This window comes from Harmonia axyridis, chromosome 1 (genome assembly GCF_914767665.1).
Source record: "Harmonia axyridis chromosome 1, icHarAxyr1.1, whole genome shotgun sequence".
In the NCBI taxonomy this organism is placed as follows: domain Eukaryota; kingdom Metazoa; phylum Arthropoda; class Insecta; order Coleoptera; family Coccinellidae; genus Harmonia; species Harmonia axyridis.
This window is the reverse complement of record NC_059501.1, coordinates 51315812-51338190: the sequence shown is the minus strand read 5'-3', so window position 1 is coordinate 51338190 and position 22379 is coordinate 51315812. Positions and strand designations below refer to the sequence as shown.

The window sequence follows — 22379 nt, the reverse complement described above, 5'->3', positions numbered from 1 at the left end:
ATGTGATTTTTTGAGATTTTAATTGTATGACCAGGAAGTTTTATTAAAAGGTGACTCTCATTCTTATGGTTCTGACTAATTTTTCATTGTTAGGTTCAGATTAATTTGCCCTGAAGATGGCCATGTAAATGACCGAAAGCTAGGCTAAGTTTAATAAAGAACTTGATAATATCTTTTAAGTGACTTTATACCTGATACATTATTCATTTGATGTAGTTATATACGTTATAGCTTGCTGTACAATTTAATCATTTTTTTAATTACTACATATAGTTGACAGAGAATTCGGGAATGAAAAAGTTTTCTATCTACTTTCGAATCATTCACCAAAATGCTGTTATGTCCGAAAAAATATTAGACATAAGTTACCAATATGAAAAATCGTTCACATACAAAAGACATCCAGAAGAAGTTTTCGGCTCTAACTCAAGTACTAGATTAAAAACGTAAGAAAAGCCAAAGAATACGTTTTCAGCTTATATTCTGATAATGACTGCATAGCGTTAGAGACTCTGCAATAAAAAATATCCAACAGAAATGATAATTTCTAGAGTAGTTGTGTTGATGGAAATTATGAACAGATTATGTTATCGACTGAAACCCGAAATATTTTTGCAGTTGGACAGCTCATGAATGCATGCATTACATATTCAGTGGTGTCAAAGTATATTCAATGAAAGATTTACATAGTATAAAAAGATGATAATTATTGAAACTGCCGAAAACCAAAACTTCAAATTAATCTCTATATGTTCTATGTTTTCAACCAGCGTTTATGGAAAAAATCAGTAATAAAATGTTTTGGAAGTGAGAATAGTGCATAAGAAAAACAATAATATCTAAATCATTTTTAAATTAAAAAAATCATGCGAATAGGAATTTTAAATCCACAAACTACACTTAACTTGGCGGGAGTTTAGATTGAATAACAAGAAGTTGATTGAAGGAGACCAAAGAGAAAAATTATTTTGATGAATAATATGTACTTACTGTCATCATCTATTTGTTCAATATCATCTGGTTTACCAGAAACATTCCTGACAAGATTCGGAATTTGCTGCCTTATCTGTGCAGAATTTGTTGCATCATCACCATCATTATCGAATGATTTCAGTCCGCTGAAATGAAAAAAAACCTTCAAAATCGTTCAACACAGTGTGAATAGGTTGCGATATTACCACTTCAAAACAACAAATTTTCTACGGGAATTCTTAGACGTAATTTTATGATGAGAAGAATGTGTAGATTTGGGTTCATAAAGAGGCACTATGGGTATGTAGGGAAAAGATTCGAAAAAATACATGTTCATGAAGATGAAGCTTATTTATGGAAAATGATGAGAAATTGTATTTTAAACTTCTCAATTTTACAAATGGGAATTTTGATACAATGACAGCAAAGAAAAAACATAGAGCGCAAATTTCAAATATCTATATACAGCTGAAAATATAGCAATCATTATTTCATACAAATCAATGGTTACTATTGGGTTACTCATAAATGTTGCGTGTTTCAGAAAATATAAAAAACTTTTATTCCCATTACTCTATCTCGATGAGAAATAAGGGTATAATAAAAAAAAAGATGAAATTATGGATATTATTCTGTAGTTTTCAGTCACAGATAGAATATAGAATATTGCGATTCTATACGAACCATAGAGTAATAAACATATGTTTATTTCTCTGAGATACGAACGTTTAAAATTTCCTCATTCCATCTTTTAAAGGTCGTTTCCCGAATATGTCATTTCGTCAAAATGCCTGTAATTTTCGAATTTTGACCAAGAAATGATCTCGAACGTAAAAATGAAGAATTCGATTCTGTCGTTTACACGATAACTTTCGAACGAAAAGACCAATAGAAACTTGAAATGTTCAGGGTAGATTCTAGTTCCGTTATAATATCTCTGTTCAAAATTATACCCGATAATTTCCGAATGAATAATGCATAAAATGAAAAAACAATTACTGTGCTGAAATCAGTATAAAAATACCTTTCAAATGAGGTATCCATCTTTCCTATTCAAAATTTGGGGGTGAGGGTTGTAGCAGCAAGGGTTGAAGCGCTATGCGTCCGTAACCTACATCTTAAGTTGTCCCCCTCGAAACAGAAATCGACCTGTCCGAGCATTTCTATCGAAAAACTTTATTTCGTCTGTAATCTCGTCTGTTTCGTTTTCAAATGGCCACCCTGTATATCATTGAAAGATACATTTCTTTCTTCGTAAAATTTCGATTATTAAGAATCTATCAAGTCAGATCGGAGTTCACAGAAATTTTTGGCGTATAGATGAAATTCTTCGATAAAGTGAGTTATCAAAATTTCAGCTACATATGTAGCTTTCACACCGCAAAAATAATCCATTTTTTTCCAAGACAAAGGAGATAAATATCAGAGAACGAACTGATATGTTTCGATTTTTTCCTTTCAGGTAAGGTTGAAAAAATTGGAACAGGCAAAAAGATAGAAGAACGATGGAATTTTCTTGCATAGCTTTGATTTAAAAATTCAACAGACAGATTTATAATTCGAAAATAGACAAATTTCAATCCTCAATGTTTATCTTTCATGATTTGGTCCAGATTTTAGTGCAATAACTTTGGCGTCGGATAGAACAACTCTTTTCTTGACAAAAATTCTTTAAACATAGCCTCCTTTTTTACTTATAACTCTTGTGTTATTACATTCATTGTTTTAATTTTCGTTGAAATCTTGATAATGGAATGTTTCATTGGATGAATGCAATTATCTTCTTCTCGAAAATTACATTCTTTCGAAAAAATTGTTTAATTTCTGCAATCAACAGAGCTTCATTAAAAAAAGGTCTCTTGAATTTTTTTCATAGATAGATACTATCCACAAAAATCTACAGAAATTAATTTTTCTATTAGTGATGAATGAAAGCACAAAAATTGGCGGAGTTTATTATATCGCTTTCAGATGGCAGTTAATCGAACATTTCAGAAAGAAAATTTATAAGACACTTAAATAATAAAAAATATCCACATAAATTCTGTATTTATTAAGTGTCTTTCAGAAATGTTCAATCAAATGCCGCCCGAAAGCGTTGTAATACACTACGTCAATTTTTCTAATTTCATTTATTACTGATGGAAAAATTTGAAAATATAATTTTTGTAGATTTTGTGGGCAGTTCTCGATTATCTCGAAAATGGTACAATCTATGAGAATGATTCAAGGGACCTTTATTTAATGAAAATCTGTTGATCAATTTTTCCGAAAAAAGACAAGAGGTTTAGATTTTTAATAAGAAAAGGATCATCGCACCCCTATATCTACGCCACTGGATAAGTTTGGCAGGAGACACTTAATTCGAAATTTCTTTTGTGATATACTATACATATGTTCCGAATTGCATTATTCCAAATAATATTAAAAATATCGATAAAAAACGGAAATATGCATAGTCGGTATTTTGTTTGTTCATTAGACTCATTCTCAAAATCCTGAAGTGAACTGTCTTTAAATTTTCGACGTAGAGGGTGTGCAACTCAAGAATTAAAACCATATCATCAGAGTGACGAAAATTGTGAAAAAAATTCTACTATAAGTTTTGTTTTTCAAATTAGAGTCCTATTTTTTCATGTTTGCCATCGAATTGGTAAAAAATGTTGTTGATGAAGGAGAGGAAGAAATTTAAGTGTATTTACCCATTTCTAAAAAAAAAGAATACTCTACGCACAATATAAATCAAGAAAATCTCAAATAACTTAAAATTTTTGATATAAGAAGCATAATCATTTTAGAATAGGTATTGGGTGTCCCAGGATGTCTAGTGAAGGGATCTCAGAATTCCTTTGAGCTAGAAACATTTTCGGTCTCGATTTTTGAGAGAATTAATCTGGTAGAAAAGGACCCTCATAAATTCATATAATCAAAAGTTTCAGTTTCACACGAAAAATGGACTACGTGCTTACATGGGCGCCCGCAGAAATTTTTCTCAAGGGGGGCAAAATGAAAATTATTGAAAAACGATAAGGCGTCCATGATTGTCATTGAGAACCGGAAAAATGTTGAGAATCCATTACTTTCCTTTTTTCCATGCCCTTTGGATTGAGAAAGTAATATTGAGGGTGTTGTGCTGAAAAATGAGGCAATCAAAATTTTAGGGGGGGCCATGGCCCCCCCTGCGGGCGCCCATGCGTGTTTATCTTTTATAATCTATGATCTTCAGATAATTGAAATATTCGGTGGCCACCAAGGTCTTCGGATTTAACTCCGTTAGATTTTTCCCTTTGCTCACATTTATCAATTTGAAAATATTGAAATATTGAGGAAATCTAACGGTGTTGAATCCGGAGACCTTGGAGGCTACCGAATATTTTACTTATCTGAAGATCACAGAGTAACATAGATAGGAACTTGGTTGATTTGAAACTGAATCTTTTGGTGATTTTTATATTTTGATAAGAAATTTATATGTTACATATTTTCGAAAAGGGATAAATTAATCCATTTCATTTGTTATAGAAATAAATATGGTTTACATTGAAAAGTTTGTATTATAACTAATCGCAATAAAAAACAAACACCATTCTACTCAAAAAGTGCCTGTAGGATGTTTTTGTTTCATGTTGATAGCACCAATGATGAAGAAGTTATGAGAACTTTTCATTTCACGCCATTTTCCAATTTTTTCTTATAACTTGAAAACAATTGAATTTATGAGATTGCGGTTTTTACCAAATCAATTCCGAAAATCGAGATAGAAAATGTTTCATTCATTTTTTGCTAGCTCAAAGGGGTTTTGATATCCTCCCAATAGACAACGAATACTTTCATTATCTTAGACGCAGGCTCAAATGCAATTATTAAAAATAGGGTTTTAATTTGAAAACAAAGTTATGTTCGAATTTTCGACACAATATTTCAAACAGTCTGGAATGATATTTCTTGAACTCAAATATTGTTCAACATTTTCACATTTTTTTACTAAGAAAATGTGGAGATGATTTACGTTTGGACTTTTTATTGACATTTTGAAAATTATTTGGTAAAATAGTGAAAAACAAAGTGGAAACAGGAAGAATAGTATATTATTTCACAAGGAGAAGTGTCACTTTTCATGGCGAGCTTATGTTTGCCCGCCGAACGGAGTGAGGCGGGCAATTTAAGCGAGCCATGAAAAGTCACTTCAACTCCGAATGAAATATGCTATTTTTTTTTTCAAACGTTTTGTAATTCATACAATCAAATTCTGAACAAAATCGTACGAGAATATATCAGATTTGCACAGCTGTCATGGTTATATTTTATTATCATATGTTGGTACTCCTGACTCTCCGTCAGCCGTCACGGATTTATCTGTCACTTCATCGTTTATTTTCATTTCTGCTCAGAAGTCAAGTCGTGAACAATAACAAATACAATATCTACTCTACACCTATAGTAATATCGAAATTCCTGGAACTTGCCTAAATAGAAATACCTATATCAAGTAGATCCTATGTTATCTCGAACTTATCTAATAGTATAGAAGAAGTTGTTTCATAAAATGGAAGGTAGAATCAAGCAAAATTATTACATCTCGTATGACTACTATTTACATTTATTTTGCAGAATTGCTGAACTCTCCAGGGTGAAGAAAATCGAAAATACTAATATGTACAATCCACACATACTTATTTATATATTTAATAACTGCATTGGATAACCAAAAGGATTGAAATAACTAGAAATATTTTCGATGGAGAATATTGTTTACAATGTTTTCTTTACGGATAAGTTATGGAAAGGCATTGATGAAATATATTGTAATATGACTAACCTAAAAATTTTAGCATAAATATCATTAGTGTTCAGAAAAAATGATTGAGAGAATTATTATTCTCATCAACAATATTAATGCACTCATATTTCTGATTACTAAAGAAGAATTACTGCAATTGTGCTAATATGTGATTTTATGAAAATAAATAAGATTTGTTTTGATATATTCTATTCATTCTATAATAATTTGAAGATTGAATGAACTCTCAGTCCATATCATTGAAAGTACAATTATTGAAAACTTTGATTGTTACATTAGAATGCATAATGCATCCCTACATGGAATTATAGTCCAGGTATGTAGTGGTTACGTTTGTAGTACCTTTGCAAATTGTATAATGGGAACGTTCAAATTTTGACTACTCGATGCAGGAATATAGCTAGCCAAGATTTCAGAAATAACCTTATTTGCCAGGTGAGAGGCAGATGATTGATTATTTATAATCATGCTGCTCATCTCGATTCTTCTGCATGCACTAGAATATCTGATAATATTATCAATTTTGTTCCAAAATTATGAAATGTCAGATAACATCGAAGATAATATACATAACTTGACATCAACAAATTCAAAAAATGTTCAATGTCTTCAAATTCTAAAACCTTAGATTTTTTTGGAATACATTTTCTTTACAATAAAGCTTGTCATTTTGAATGATTTGTCGAAATCAATATAACGTTACAGGTTGAGTATACAACATTACATCGAATAGGTTTTTTTTTCCCATAAAGCTGAACTTTCATGAATTTTGCTTAAACATTCAAAATATGCGATAACAACGTTTTCTATTATAAATAGGATGATTTTTCGTGGTCCATTAGTTGAATTTTGTATATTCGTTCTCCCAATATTTTTTTGACTTCTGGGGAATTATTCTATTTCGTGCATCTATCGCAATGCTTTTATTTCTGGGGGAATCTAGTTCATTCCAAAATCAGATATTCAAATGTATTCATTGATAATTGCGTCTTCAACACTTATTGAATTTTGAGTTTGTGATACAGACATCTGTTCTGCCAACCAACATTTTTCAATGCAAAAATCAGTAAATGATATTTATTGAAAATATTCCATTAAATTCGATAAGAATGCAGTGAATTAGAGAAAATAATGTATAATTCTAGTACAGAAGGCTTATTCTAACACTCGTTCGTTCCAATAATGACGTTTAAATCAGAATTATTTATTCTTGTCCATGGTAACTAATTAATCGTTTCCGTAGCAACCACTTTTCCCTCCGCCGGAGGGAAAAGTATTTTTCCCTCCGGCGGAGGAAAAGTAGAACTTTTCGATGATCCTGTCAGTCGAGAAATGACGTTATTATGGTACGTTTGAAAAAAAAAGTATTTTCATTCTCTGTATAGCCGGAAATTATAGGTCACCAAAATATTTTAGCTTTATAGAGAATATCCAATAATATCATAATCTCAATTTTCAGAATTCAAATAGGACCAGTTCTTCAGAAACGTCTTATAGGCACTCGAACCTGGGACTATCTTTTTGAATTTTTATCTGTTATCCGAAACTACAGCATTATTTATGAGTTACACTGGAATCAGCTTGGCGCAACATTTAGCTTTGTTTCATAGAAATTGGAAGGAAGTAAAAAAGTTATCATCATTTTAAAAATTTTTTTCACACGGGCGAAGTCGTAGACTATATAAACACGCAAATTTCAACCGATCGGATCTGTTGTCACGGAAATCTTGGGTTATTTTCTTCATGAAATTTCTGAGGCTTTCCGTTCGAGACATATCGTGTTTATAGGGGGGCAGATTCGATTCTGAAAACGAATTGGTCATCAGTGACGAACCTTATCATTTGAGACAATTTCCGGCTCAAAATACGAGAATTTTAGACATCATGACTAAATGATAAATAAAGCGATCTATTCTGAGAACGACCGCTAAAGAACAATGGTATCAACAAATGAACTATTTTTTGTATGTGAAGAATGACGATAATGAATAACGAATCGTGATAATTTCAATTCGAAGCAGAGCATGCGGATTCAGGTAGTTTTTCTTTTAGAAATTAAGGTTAGATTAACTTTCATTCCGATGAATTCTTTATTCAGAATATACGTCTTACAGTTCAACCCAATCAAAGATAAAATGAAAAAAGTGAAGCAAAAGACTCACCTACGACTCCTCCTTCTAAAATTCAATCTAGAATTGAACAATCTGAACATATTGTCGTTCTACGAGTAAATGTTATCTAAAAGTAGCACTTCGATTTCGAGAAAAATGAGTAAAAAACTAGAATTACACTTGAAAGTAACAGGGGATCACACAATCCGGAGGCAGGGATAACGAAAAACTTGGAATATGACGAAAAGCCATCGTCTCTAGTGAATTTGTACTCCTTTCGCCGTCGGACGGAGGGATGTGTGAATCAATATTAAGTCTGCAGTATTCAGGGTCCATTGATCGTCGGAAAACAGAGTTAATTTTCAACTGGAGAGTGTGTTATTGTCTTGATGTGTCGAAAGGACGAGTGTCCATACTTTGGTTAGAAGAGAAGCGAAAGCATGTTCGTTTTACGCAAGTCCTGCCTCGCGATTCGATGACAATCCTCGCGATAGGGATGGGAAAGGAACAGAAAACTATCGATCTACAGGGTGAGTCAATAGTGCTCGATAATTCTTGAAAAATGTTGGGCTAGTAGAATGATTCAAATTTTGACGGAGTCGACAGCAATCAGCGCTTAAGCTTAAATTATGTTCCACTATATACATGCTGGTCCGAAAACGGTGAAACACGACACCACTCTGTGTTTTTTTTTAATGAGAACATCCAATTTTTATAACATACCCATAATCTCCATAAGATTCTGATTTTGAAATACCCCACTTATCATTCTTTATCTGTCATACTTTTTGACTTTTTTCCACAAATTTTATGGATATATGTAATGGTTTAAATTAGAGGTTATATCTTGAAAATCGTTGGAAATAATTGTACGATTTATTTTTTATCGAATTCCCGAAAAGTATTTAACTCTTCTGCAAATCTACAAATCCCTCTACAGGTTGTCCGAAAGACAATGTTATTTTAAAAAAATGTCAATAGGTTCATTTATTCAAATGTTTATATAACGGGTGTCCCAAATTCTTGTCTAGTGAGGAGATCTCAGAATCCTTTTTCGCTAGAAAAAATTAATGGTACATTTTGGGGCTCGATTTTAGAGCAGCAACCTCATAAATTAAACTGTTCAAGCTATAGGAAAAAATTGGAAAATATCGTGAAATGAAAAGCTCTCATAACTCCTTTATTGTTGGTTCTATAAATGTGAAAAAAAATTGTTCAAGCACTTGTTTCATTAGAATCCATTGGTGTAATTATTTGTTTTTCATTGCAATAAGTGTTGAAGATATACCTAATACAAACTTGTGTTTTTTTTAGATGTAACCATAAAAAAATTTCAAATGAAATAAAATCGCTTTTTTCCTCCCTTTTCAAAAATATATAATACGATACATAAATTTTTCAACAAACTATAAAAATCAAAAAAAGTTAGATTTGCACACGTGCCTATCAATATAATTAATCCAGATATTCAGATAATTGAATTCAGTGGCCGTCAAGATATCCAGATTAAACACAGTAAGATTTTTTCCTTTGTTCACATTTACAGAACAACATTTATCAATTTGAAAATGTGGAACTGTTAGAAAAAATCTTAAGGTATTCAATCCGGAGTTCTTGGCGGCCACCGAATATTTTAATAATATGAAGTTCACAGATTATCATAAATAGGCACTTGGTCCATTTGATGCGTGAAACTGAAACTTTGATGATTTTTATGGTTTGATAGAAAATTCATATATTATCATATATTTTTTAAAAGGAAGAAAAAAAGCGATTTTATTTGTTATACCCCGCACGTTTAGTATGGGAAATGGCTTTCCGTGAATTTGGCTGAATTTTTGATATGTTGTAGTTCTTGATGAACTGATCAGAAAAGTCCCTAGCCACAAAGCTCAAAAATGGACAGTTTTCGAGATATGGAGCTTTGAAAATGGATTTTTTGCAATTTTCGGGGTTTTTGCTCATCAATCGGGGAGCTCTCATTTCTGGTTGGGATGTTCGGCGGCCAGAACCCGACTTAGAAATGATCTTCCTTGGTTATATTAGGCACCGTCATCGATGATTTTTTATACACTGCTCCACATTGTTTATGAAATGAGATACAAAATCCAAGATCTTCCATACATCTTTTCATGCCACAAGATGACTCCAGAATAATTCACATGACCGAGAAACGACATATTGTGAGATTTTTTTAAGAGAGACCATAATAACTGAATCCCCATATATCTGATGTCCAATAATATCAAATATGTTAGCCGAAATGTACATAACCAGGCATCGCGAGCTGTAATGGGGGAAAATGGGAAAATCATAATCATATATCCTCAGGGATAACAATTGTGATCGCTATTGATGTCATTTACATATGATATGTGATTTGTTTCTCACAAATCTCGATAATCTGACAATGGGGTGCCAAGACATTTTCCTCAGAATGTCTCGAAATTGATGATAGCATCTCACAGGCAAACGAATCCGTGAAAATGTCTGCAGTTTTGATACAATATAGTACTATCCGGGTAGAATATAGAAGACCAAGTGTTGGAAGCAAACTATGAATGGAACTTCCGATATTAACCCACGAATTCTTGATAATAATTTATACCTTTGTATACAGGGTGTACACTTTTAAAACGGCCTAACTTCAAAGGGAGATTATACAAGTGATTTGCAACAAAATTGTCATCTAAAATATTATTTAATTCATTTATTTATGAAACATTATATTGAATTAATTGAAATAAGTATTTCCATGTGAATTATTTTTATATCTAATCATAAGCAGCTCCGAAATAGAGCAAAGGAAAGTAGCTAGCAGAAAACTTGATATGTCATTCTAGAGTCTGCAAAATGGCGAAGTTTTTAGTGCAAAGAAAACATATTCTCGTTTATAGTTTTTCATTCATAAAACGATTGGAAATATACGATTTATTTCGCTCTCTTCAGAATATTTATATTCACCACTTCACCATACTCGTCAGTAAAAATATTTTGCCACTCATGACTGCTCATGTTAAGGAAAATTCAATGGTCTTTCGGAATATATGATCAAATTCGATGAGGATGCTGGAAAGTTAAGATATAATTGGTTTTATGGAGAAAAGTGATAAATTCCGTGAAATCAAGAATAAATGTTAATTTGAAGAATAACCACCAACATTTCGACCATGTGTTATATGACATTTTTTGTTGCAAATCACTTGTATGATCTCCCCTTGAAGTTAGGCCGTTTTAAAAGTGTACACCCTGTATAATAAAAAAAGAACTGAAGACGGTATCTGAACTGTTGGCTGAAGAACCAAGCTACAATGCAAAGAAATAATTTCTTAAATCGGTTCAAGGGTTTGAGAGAAAATTCATTACAAACTTCGTTCAGATTTTGTCCGATGTGTATATATTTTTAAAATTCTTTCATACCCAGTTGAGTCATCTAATTAAGCTGAACTTATACAGGCTGATTCACCGCGATGGCCTATTAGTTTATATAAGCTTTCTTTTGAACTAATCTAAAATTTCAAATTAATCTGGGATTAATTCATCTCATCTTATCCTAATCTAACTCAAAACGAAAATAAAAAAGGTTTTTTCGAAAAAAAAAAGGATTTCTGCAGAAATAATCAAAAAATTGTGAGTCTCCGTCACCATTTTTCTCATAAGAATCCATTAAATCGAGAACGGTTTAGTGTTTACCCAAGGTATGGTATATTGCTGAAATTGTCATCAAAGAAGCTATCTAATGATGCAATAATATACTGGGCGTGCCATTTGAAATAAGGAAGTAGTAGTCTGTTTCCGGTATAACTGGAAGTTGTACAGATATGAAAATATTTTAGGGAGAAAGATCATTGTCTCAAATCCCAACATGCATATTTTTAGCCCAAAATCATTATTAGTTTTCCATAAATATCTAATAAGCCATCGCGGAGAATCACCCTGTATGTCACCGTTTTTCGTTTTCTGTAGTTTGACATTAGTTTCCCACTTTTATTCTAACAACTTATTTTTCTTATACAAACCTAGCTTGCGGGGTAGCTGAGTTAGATTAGTTTGGATTAGATGAGATGAAAAAATCCCAGATTTATTTGAATTTTTAGATTAGTTCGAAAGAAAGCTAGTATTGTATCGATATTTGCTTACACTATAGTCATGTATCGATATATGTAGAAGTAATAGTCAATGACATGCTCTCGTGCGTGCAAGGGTTGATAAAATGTTTTAACTTTTTTTATTCCTTTTCATAGATCATCCTAGATTTTTGGAAAACAAAACTTTCAGTTTCCAACTCTGCATTTTCTACACCTGATGGCAGGTTTTTATCTTCTTGTGCTAAATTTTTTTCCGTAAATTTCGTATTAGTACACAAAACGAAAAAATACTGAACACCCCGCAAAAACCATAATATAAAATTTGTTTTACATTTGTTGACCACCAATGTTGCCAGTACCATCTCCTCCAAAGCCACTGATGTTTAACCTCCACCTCCACCGATGGTAGGTGCTGTCCTCCGTTCCTCCACCTCATAGATAAGGGTAGGCTTAAAGTGATCGTGCAACACAGTTGCGAATTTTTGTAGCAAAAATTAAGATTTTCTTTGAAATTTTTTTTTCCACCCGAATAACTATTATTATTATAAAGACAAAAAAATTGATATTTATATTTGATTGAAACCAACATCAATCCGGTAGGTACATCAGAAGCACTCTCTGCTTCATGTGCTTCTCTGTCAATCTGCTTTTGTTATTCGGTACCGCTAAATTCACAGCTGACGCTACTATTTCTGAGAAGATTGAGGAAGCTTGGCATATTAAATATTTCAGAACTAACTACTAATTTCAAAGACTATTATTGTTTTTGTAAACTTTTATGCCCTCCATTTGAAAAAGCTGACTCCGGCCAACGCTGGTTCCCATTCCAAGTTATACACAGGGCTGCGCCGCTTTCAGGGGCAAGATGGCCAGGATCCAGTGGCGCTGAGTGTTAAGAGGCGTCGCAGGTGTCCCGATCCCATTACATAGTTCTTATCATTCATAAACCATATTTCAGGAATATATTTCGAAATATTCTATTAAATTTCATAAAATGATTAATGAATTATAGATGTATAAATATGGATCTCGAAAATACCCTAGTGCCGAAGCGGAATCAAAGACAGCAGTAAGCAAAAGTGCGTCTAGGCCAGATCAATACGGTAGGTACTCTTGTTGTCATTTATATTGAAATCGAATTGATATATGGATTAACTCACAGTGACTCAATTAAGTCACTATAGATAAACTCATGGCTAACTCACAAACATAACGAGATTTCTTATGTCAAAACGCGTTTTATCTGTTTCTGTCTCGATTTCTTTTTCAGATGTGTAGCGAATATAAAAAACCTTGATGAAAATTTTTATGACATAATGCGAATTGCTGCGAGACGTAGGCAATGGGGAAATGTTACTTATTTGTGTGGTCTTGGAAATATTGAGCAATTTTATTTCGATATTCGATATGTATTTTCATAATGAATATTTGTAGACTTGCAGCACTTAGCAGCGAAAAAAAATGCGCATGCAAGAGGAACAGGTCAGGCCCTCTTTTGGAAAGTGAGTTATCGAAAATAGAAGATGATGTTGTAGATATTGTCAAAATGGTATCCATTGAGGGCCATAAGGAGACTTGGGAATCTGAAGTGACCTTCGATTTTGATAATTCACAGGGGGAACAAGGAATGGAAAATGAAGTTTCAGAAGAACCATCACAAAGGAATGCAGAGCAAGTTCCAAAAAAAAAACAATAAATCGGACTCTTGATGCCGGATCAAGTTTTAAAGACGGAATGGATGCTAAAATAGCATTAAAAAAAAATTATGACGAAAAAATAGAAAACAAAAGGTGTGGAAAGAGCTGCTCCTGCAAATTGAAGAATTGCCAATGCGTTGAAAGCAATTGCTGAATTGCTATTAATTATTATATTATTAATATTATGATGATTCATAAATTTATACTCAATTTGTTTTTTTTGAAGATTTCTATATTAATTTCAAAACTAGGTATAGTGTTATTAATGTTATGTTATTGTTGTGTGAACTTATTTCCTTTTCTTTATTAAATATTCTTATTATCAGCAGATATGTTTTATGTTCTATATTTGGTTGATTTACTTGTTTTTTATTGAAATGTTTTTCAAATAAATTTCTCATGAAAATATGGTCATGTTAATTGGGACAAACGAAATAGTAATAATTTATTCAGCTTCGATGTAATTTGAGGTGATATTTATAAGGTATTTAACTAACATTTAGACAGGCGAAACATTCGAACAAATTGATCATCTGTAAAACATTAATCAAATAACGTAATATGTTTCATATCCACACGCAACGAGTACCAACTGCTTTTGTGGAATTATTTTATTCACAATCTGTAATCTGTGAATTGTATCTCACTCACATCATTGAATGGGATCTATTTGTTCAAAATTACCCAAAAGATCAATTAATAATAATTGGACTATTTCGTCTTCCATAATATCGAGGAATAAATATAACTTATGAATATATCTCAGAATGTCCAATAATCTTAACGAATGCCAAAAAGCGCTCGCAGTACACATTTGCATCGAGAATGTGTACGTTTTTCACGGGTCAAGAAAAACAAAAAGGGCGACATTCGGAAGAACATACTTTCTGTTTTCAACCCTGCATGTTCTACATCTGAAGGCAGGTTTTCTTCTTCTTGTGATAATTCTTTTCCGAATTCGTTTTGTACACAAAACGCAAAAATACTAAAAACTCCGCAAAAACCAAAATTTGTTTTACATTTGTTGAAAGAGTAATCCGCTTTCTGCTTCCAACGTTGCATCTTCTACATCTGATTGCAGGTTTTCTTGTTTTTATATTAATTTTTTTTGGTACATCATCATACATTGATTCGCATCCTACGCAAAACTCAAAAATAATTCTGAAAAAACCACACTGTAAAATTTGTTTTACATTGTTGACGGAGTGACTAGTTACGGAGGAACACAGCTGCGATGTTTGTGCCAAAAATCAAAATTTTCTTTAAAATTTTATTTTTTCACTTGAATTTGAAGTCTTGCTATAGAAAAAATGTTGTATTGCACACTACGATAAAATAACATAATCTTCTCGAGATTAATTAGCGCCTAAACGCTGGAAGACCCTCTCATAGATAAAATACAAATTTATCGTCTTGTATACTATATAAAACTATTGAACAATTCATTACAGGCTAGATCTTGTAGTTCCAAGTTTTTCTCGAATATAAAACTGCACTTGTCTCGTCATACAACCGTTGTTACAGCATTTCGTAGCAGTGTTTTCGAGGGTTGGTTGTCCGAACTGAGCGCTGTATCACTTCGTTATGATGTTTTTTTTTTATTTAGGGGTGATAACTAAAAACTTGAAATATTCAGGTCAGCTTGGATAGATGAAATCCGAGATGAATATGGACTTGAGATTTTGTGTTGATCGTGTGATCAGAACCATAGAAAATGCAAGCAGAACATAACAAACTCAACGCTAAGTAATATTATAATAATAATATAATTTATTTTCCCAATCTAAATACAATTCGAAAAGAAAACAAGTCAAACTGAATACAGATATGAAAATGAGAAATGACCGAAAGGAGCGATCAGACTTGGAAATCGCAGTTGAAATACTTAGTTATCGAGTATGGTTCAATTCAAAAAAGTTCTTATAGCATCTTTGTACTTCTTTATATCAGATATCTACTGGATATCTCTTGCTAGATTGTTATGAAGTTTGAGGCATACATACTCTACATTTTGCTCTGAGACAGAGTGAGAGAATTTTTAGGAAGATGAAAGAAATTAATTCGTCTAGTGTTATTCATACTGTTTGAAGCAATGATTATCCTTCGGAGAAAAACTAGACATTTCAATATGTAAAGTCCCATTGTTGTTACTATTCCCTGAGCTCTGAACATCCCACAACACGAGGCTCTAAAAGATAGTCGGAGCAATGCGCGTTTTTGTATGATAAATAGCTTATTGATATCAGAGCTGTTTCCCCAAATAATAATATCGTAAGATAGAATATAGTGGAAGTTGGAAAAATATACCGTCTTAAGCAGGTTCAAGTCAGCTTACTGAGATAAACTCGTAGATTATAAAGTACAGAATGCAATCTGCGCTGTAATATTTCGATATGATCGGACCAAGATAGATGCTGATCCAATACCACTCCTACAAATCTTGTATTATCTCTTATATCTACGTTTTTATGAAGAAGATTGATCGTTTCAGGTTTCGACCATTTTGAATGTGAGGTAGAAAAGAACACACATTCAGTTTTGTCCACGTTTATCGATATCGATATAATTTATATATAAGTCTGTGCTATTCTCGAAGTTTTCGTATAAACGTTATTATTATTATCACTTATGAATCAAACACTGTACTTACGTTGGCGATGATATGGAGCTCACGCCAGAAGGGTAATCGTTAGCGTCGAAGAAATCCTCTTCTCCCTCGCTGCTTGAATAAGACATATCCGGCACAGCTAAAGACGATGAGGAAGCTAGAAAAAAAAGGGACAAATTACTATATTTTATATGGTAACAACATGAATATAAGAATCAACATGTATCGACAAAAGTGAAAGCTGTGAATTATACTCTGAAATAAAATTTCAATTTGCTCATTTACGTAGTATAGGCCATGAATATTCCATTTGTGATAAGTGATAAAGTTTCTATTTATTTAGTTAATAACAACACTTTGTGTTGATTTCTATTTTCATTATTAATGGATACATGTTTCTTTGTATTTCAAATTCTTAAGATAAATGCTTCAAAAATTCAATGAATACACATTTTATGTCTATATCTTTTTAGAATCAGTTACTGTCACCAAGATAAAAAGAGTGGAAAAAGGGCAACGTCGAAACTACAATAGACATCCCATATTGAATTCGCGTTAAATTATCATCCGATATACAGATACAACAAAAAATTAACAGATTAATATTTATGATTAAAGTAAGATCTTTTCCATACAATCGTCACATGGTAGACGCACAATTTCTCTCAGAAAATTTTTCAGCGAGGGTGCAATTCAAAGTTACGGGAGGCAAAGTATCCGAACGCAATATTTCGAGAGGTTGAATATTTTCTGAAATGTTGAAGGCAGAAAGAAAATTGTGAGTTCTCAATGAAAATTGTGAGAATGGGTAAGTAGGATAGAAACATTTTCCGAATTTGTTCCTATACGAGATTGGTTAGCACGAAAAGGCTGGAATATATTTATTTTCCTACAACTGCTATGCAAAGTACCACACTCGCGAGAAAAGTTCGACTTTCCCCACTTGTTGCACAATATACTATCGAATCCCTCGAATTTGAAAAAATCTTGAAAGAAGAAATGAGACAATTCATTGATGACTAATTCAAACGTTACAATCGGGCTCATTCCAAATTTTAATAGTATCAAATTTCAATTTCTCCACAAAAAAATTGCCTTCTTAAAAGCCGCTTCCGACCGTTTTCGAGAAATTGTGTGTAATGTTTCGATTTGTTTATAAATCAGAAAAGGTATGCAGTTTGTGTTCTGATAAGTGAACATTCACAAAGCTACAGGGTGTTTTTTTATGGAATTATGGTTCCGATAAAACTAAATGAAACAGAGATGTTCTAATTTATCGAATAATTTCTATTGAAAGAAATTTTTTTTAATGAAGTAGTTGAAAAATAAATCAGTGAAAATTCTCAAATTTCTCACCATTAGATTGCATGCAGCTATAAAACCGTGATTATCTTTTGTTCCAAGACGAAGCAAAAACAAAAAAAGGTGATTCAAAGGTTTAAATGCCTTTTTTCTCTTCATGTTCATCAGTATCTGCACTGCCAGGTGTATACAATACGCAAAGAGATTATTGATTTCAGAAAATTTCGTTTCAGTATTCTGTATTGCAGAATTACTAGAGGTGCGTTTCATCAGATCTGAATAAAAATTACAAAATGGAGGAGAGAAATGAAATGTTGAAATAGTTATTTATAATACAAGTGCAGAAGGCATTGATATTCTTCCACGAGTTCAAAATTCAAAAACGAGCCACGGCGAGTTTTGGAATGAACGAGTGGTAGAATGAGCCTTCTGTACGAGTATTATACATTATTTTCTCTAATTCATTGCATTTTCGTTGAAATTAATGAAATATTTCCATAAATATAATTTAGTGATTTTTGCATTGAAAAATGTTGGTTGGCAGAACTAATTTCTTTAAAAATATAACCATGAAAACTGTGCGTTTCTGATATATTCTCGCACGATTTTGTTCTACAAGATGTGGAAGAATGAACGGAATAACCACAGAATTAGAGAAATTTATTTCTAGAACAATGACTGTGCTAGGGCTACTGTGAGGATTAAAATGTTTATCATTCAGTTGGTACATAAATTTTAGGTAACAGGATCAGTTGCAAACATAAAAAAATTGCACTCGTACGGTTACAGGTGAAAATGTGGAAGTGTTAGAAAGTTGTCACAGGAAACTGGATATTCAAGGGCAAGTGTCGACAGAATATTGAAGCTGGCCAAGTTCCAGAGAAAAACATAACTTCTATCTTACTATTATTGGGAGGCTAGAAATGTTCATTTTGGTATATTGAACGCCTTAGAAAATATGAAATAGAGATCAGATTGAAGCATAAATAAATCCTTGCTTGAAGTAATAAACTGCCGTAATGAAGATTTGAAAATATCTGAGACGAGTTATACAGAGTTGAGAATTGGAGAAAAAAAGGAATGACCAGGTACAACTCCGAAAGAGGTAGAATTTAGAATCAGATAGGGAGTCGGTGAGATAGAATAAAGGAATGAAATAAAAATAATAAAAAAATAAAATAATTCAGCAAAATAATTAGTATTTTTGAGTACGTCGCGCGTGAAATAGAGTTAGGTCAGGAATATTTTAGATTTGAAATATTTTTTTTAGAGTATTTCGGAAAAGAGCTTGGAATGGAGGTTGTTTTCAGTGAAAACCAAACGGTTAAAATCATCTATCATCAGGAAAGAAAGGATTAATAAACCTGGGGGATGAAGATCAGAGTTGGAATTTTTTTTTTTTCATAATATGATCTTGAGTTAACAGAATCATTTCCATTTCGAATTTCAAATATTTATTAATCATAGTCCTGAGTCCAGAAAGAGGAAAAATAACATATTTACTTTATTCAATAGAAAGCCGCTCTTCCATTCGGTAAATATAAGTGTTGGTGTGACACACAATCGGGCAAATTGTATCCAAATAAGAAATATTTGAAGCTGATTGATTCATCTACGGAATTGCAGAACACTTTTATAATGGAGAGAATATCAAAATTTAGAATGAATTGTACAAGTTCAAACAATGAAAAAATGATATATAATTATATAAAATCAACTGAAATTGCATGGGACCCTAGTCTAAAAATAGAAGTCAAAGCACCTTTAAAATTTTTTTTCGAATTGATTATATAAAAACTCGAAAAATTTGGTAAGAAAGTGAGTATCATTAATGTTAGAATCAATAAAAATCGGTAGATCTCTTTATTAATTATGTAAAAAAAGGAATTCAAAATACTTTTATTTCAGGAAATCGCCTGAAGAGAACAGTTAGAAGTTAGATCAGAATCGAGAAAAAAAAACAAAAACAAAAATATTAAAAGTAGGTAATAATTTATTTCAACATTTTTATGTTTCGTGTGTTCCAAATTAGTTTTATAGTGGGGGGATCTCATAATACCTTTGAAAAAATGAATGCCCCATTTTCAGGATCAATTTTTGAGATAATTAATTTGGTGATAAGCGCAACCAAATATGTTCCACTGATTTCAAGCTATAAGATACAAATGGAAAATGGCGTTTTTATTTCAATTAATTTTGAAGTTATAACACAAACTTGTGTATTTTTAAATGTAAACCATAAAAATTTCTGTATCAAATATGTTTTTTTTCTTTTTTTGAAAATATGTAACATGATATATAAATTTCTTATCAATTATAACAATCATCAAAAGTTTCATACGTCAAATCAACTAAGTATCTATCTATTACAGTCTGAGAACTTCAGATAATTAAAATATTCGGTGGCCACCAAAATCTCCGGATTTAAAACCGTTAGATTTTTCCTTTGGTCGCATTTAAGAACAGCATATGTATATCAATTTGAAAATATTGAAAAATCTAACGATGATAAATCCGGAAAACTTGGTGGCCACTGATTATTTCAATCATCTGAAGGTCACAGACTATAATGGAAAAAAATTACATATTAAGTTATATTTTTTTGAAAAGAGAAAAAAAAAATTTCATTCGAAATAAAACTTTTCATTGTTCATATCTGAAACAACACAGTTTGTATTATTGCTTCGAAACTATTAGCTATGAAAAACAAATTATGACATCAATGAATTCTACTAAACATTTTTCTTTAGAATGCTTTTGTTGGATGTTCATTGCATCAGTAATGAGGAAGTTATGAGAACTCTCCATTTTTCTCCATTTTCCATTTTTACCTTATAGCTTGAAAACAGTGAAACATATAAGGTTGCGTTTTCACCAAATTAATTATTTCAAAAATTGAGCCCGGAATTCGATGGAAAATCATAAATGATCTTTTGCTATTTCCAAGCAAATACTTCACTGCAAATCTGATTCATTGAAAATTCTTACCAAGATTTCTACTCTGCCTTCTCGTATTTTCCCGACATTCCGATCCTAATTCAACTCCTTGAATTGGACCTACTGGCACAATTGTTTCTGAAAATTAGATATGAAATTTATAATACAAATAAGCGAGCTAGATTCGTGAAAAGTTCAACAAACATAACATAACAAGTTTATTGCATGTGTGAGGTTATTGATAGAGTGAGTAGGATCAAGAATAGGGATATATCCGAAGGTGATTCTAATGAAAATATTGTAATCTACCTGCAATCATAGGCGATGTTGTATGTGTGGAGGATCCAGGTACTATTTGATATAATCCCAAACCATTCACTGGATGGGCGGTGTTCTAAATGAAAGAATAAAAAACAATAAATAAATTGAGCAAAAGGAGAAAGATTCGGTAAGTTCTTTACAACTGAATTTCCAAAAATCATAGGTTCATATGCTGGGTGTTTCAAGTATGTCTGCGTATTACACGTTTCTAGAGAACGCGGTCTATTTGAAATCTGAAAATTCGGCATATGATATTGTTCGTAATTTCCTATTCAGCTGAATTATTTCCGAAGCTTAGGCACTTCTGGTTAGAGAAGAAATGAAATATTATTGAATATTATCATTTTTCATTCTCAATCAGTTTTTCCTGAAACTGTGGCGTAATTCCAAATATGTTTTCAAAATATTAAAAAAAAGAACATTTTCATAATCATTATTATGTGAATTATTTTTTTGTCTTAACTAGATTCACGTTTTCGAAGTTGAATGATGTAAGAATATCGTGCATCTCTTGAATTTGAGAAATATCTTCACAATTCATACTTCAAATATTTGTGAAAAAAATTTGATCATAACTTCCGATTTTAAAATAAGAACCCTATTTTTTTATTGGATTGGATTTTACGGAGAAAAATAGGGTGTTCAAACATGATTATGCTCCCAAATTCACTAATTCAAGAATCTTTTGAGATTTTACGAATTTATTTTATATCTAGGCTCAATTTCATCCAATCCGTTTCTAGATTGCGGATGTTAGATCAATATTTCATGAGCATAGGAAATAAAATAATCAATGTTTTCACAAATGAAAGGTGTATTCATTATTTAAGATAGTAGACAATAATTTCACAAAATGAATATTCAAATAAAGAAATTCTGGATCTATTCCATATTCAAGCTGAATGCAACGAAATAATTGTTGGTAGAACATGTCGAACATACAATCAGAAATTTCCACATTTACCTCTCCGATTAAAGAGAAGATACTTCGTAGGTTAGTTGCTAACTATCCAAGTTTTGGAACAATTCAAGCATCTAGAAATTACAAAAAGAAGATAGTTAATGATGTAAAATTATATATTTCTAGTTTTGATAATGAATACATCATTCCTATTCTGACTTGTCTTATGTCATCTGCTATTATTATAAGACCAATAAATTCTATCTATCTACACCTGTCATATGTAAAGTACATTTCAAAGCAATAATAAAAGAATAGGGTTCCAATTTGAATAAAAAATTTTGTTGACAATTTTTGGCACAATATTTGGGATATCATTGATTATAACATAAATTCATGAACTCCCCCGAACTCTTAAATACTGAATTAATTTGAAGATTATCCTTATTTTTTACCGTAAAATCCAACGCGATAATAAAAGAATAGGGTTCCAATTCGAAGTTCCAAAGTTATGATCAAATTATGTTAACAATCTTTGGCACAATATTTGAAAAATCCTGTGTTGATATTTCATACTTCTCGAACTCAAGAGATGCACGATCTACCTACGTCATTCCACTTCGAAAAAGTGAATCGAGTTC

The 22379-nt window shown here is 31.8% G+C and overlaps 1 protein-coding gene across 3 annotated transcripts in view; it reads right to left on the bottom strand.

The window, feature by feature from the left end:
* The window catches only part of LOC123682282 (oxysterol-binding protein-related protein 9), a 77432-nt gene that overhangs the window by 11302 nt on the left and 43751 nt on the right, over positions 1-22379 (bottom strand). For all 3 annotated transcript variants that reach the window (XM_045621177.1, XM_045621927.1, XM_045622588.1), the window contains 4 exons: positions 20826-20910; positions 20568-20654; positions 16320-16434; positions 991-1118 (listed from right to left, as the gene is read on the bottom strand). In XM_045621177.1, coding sequence (XP_045477133.1) covers positions 991-1118; positions 16320-16434; positions 20568-20654; positions 20826-20910 — 415 coding nt within the window. The remainder of the gene's footprint in view (positions 1-990; positions 1119-16319; positions 16435-20567; positions 20655-20825; positions 20911-22379) is intronic.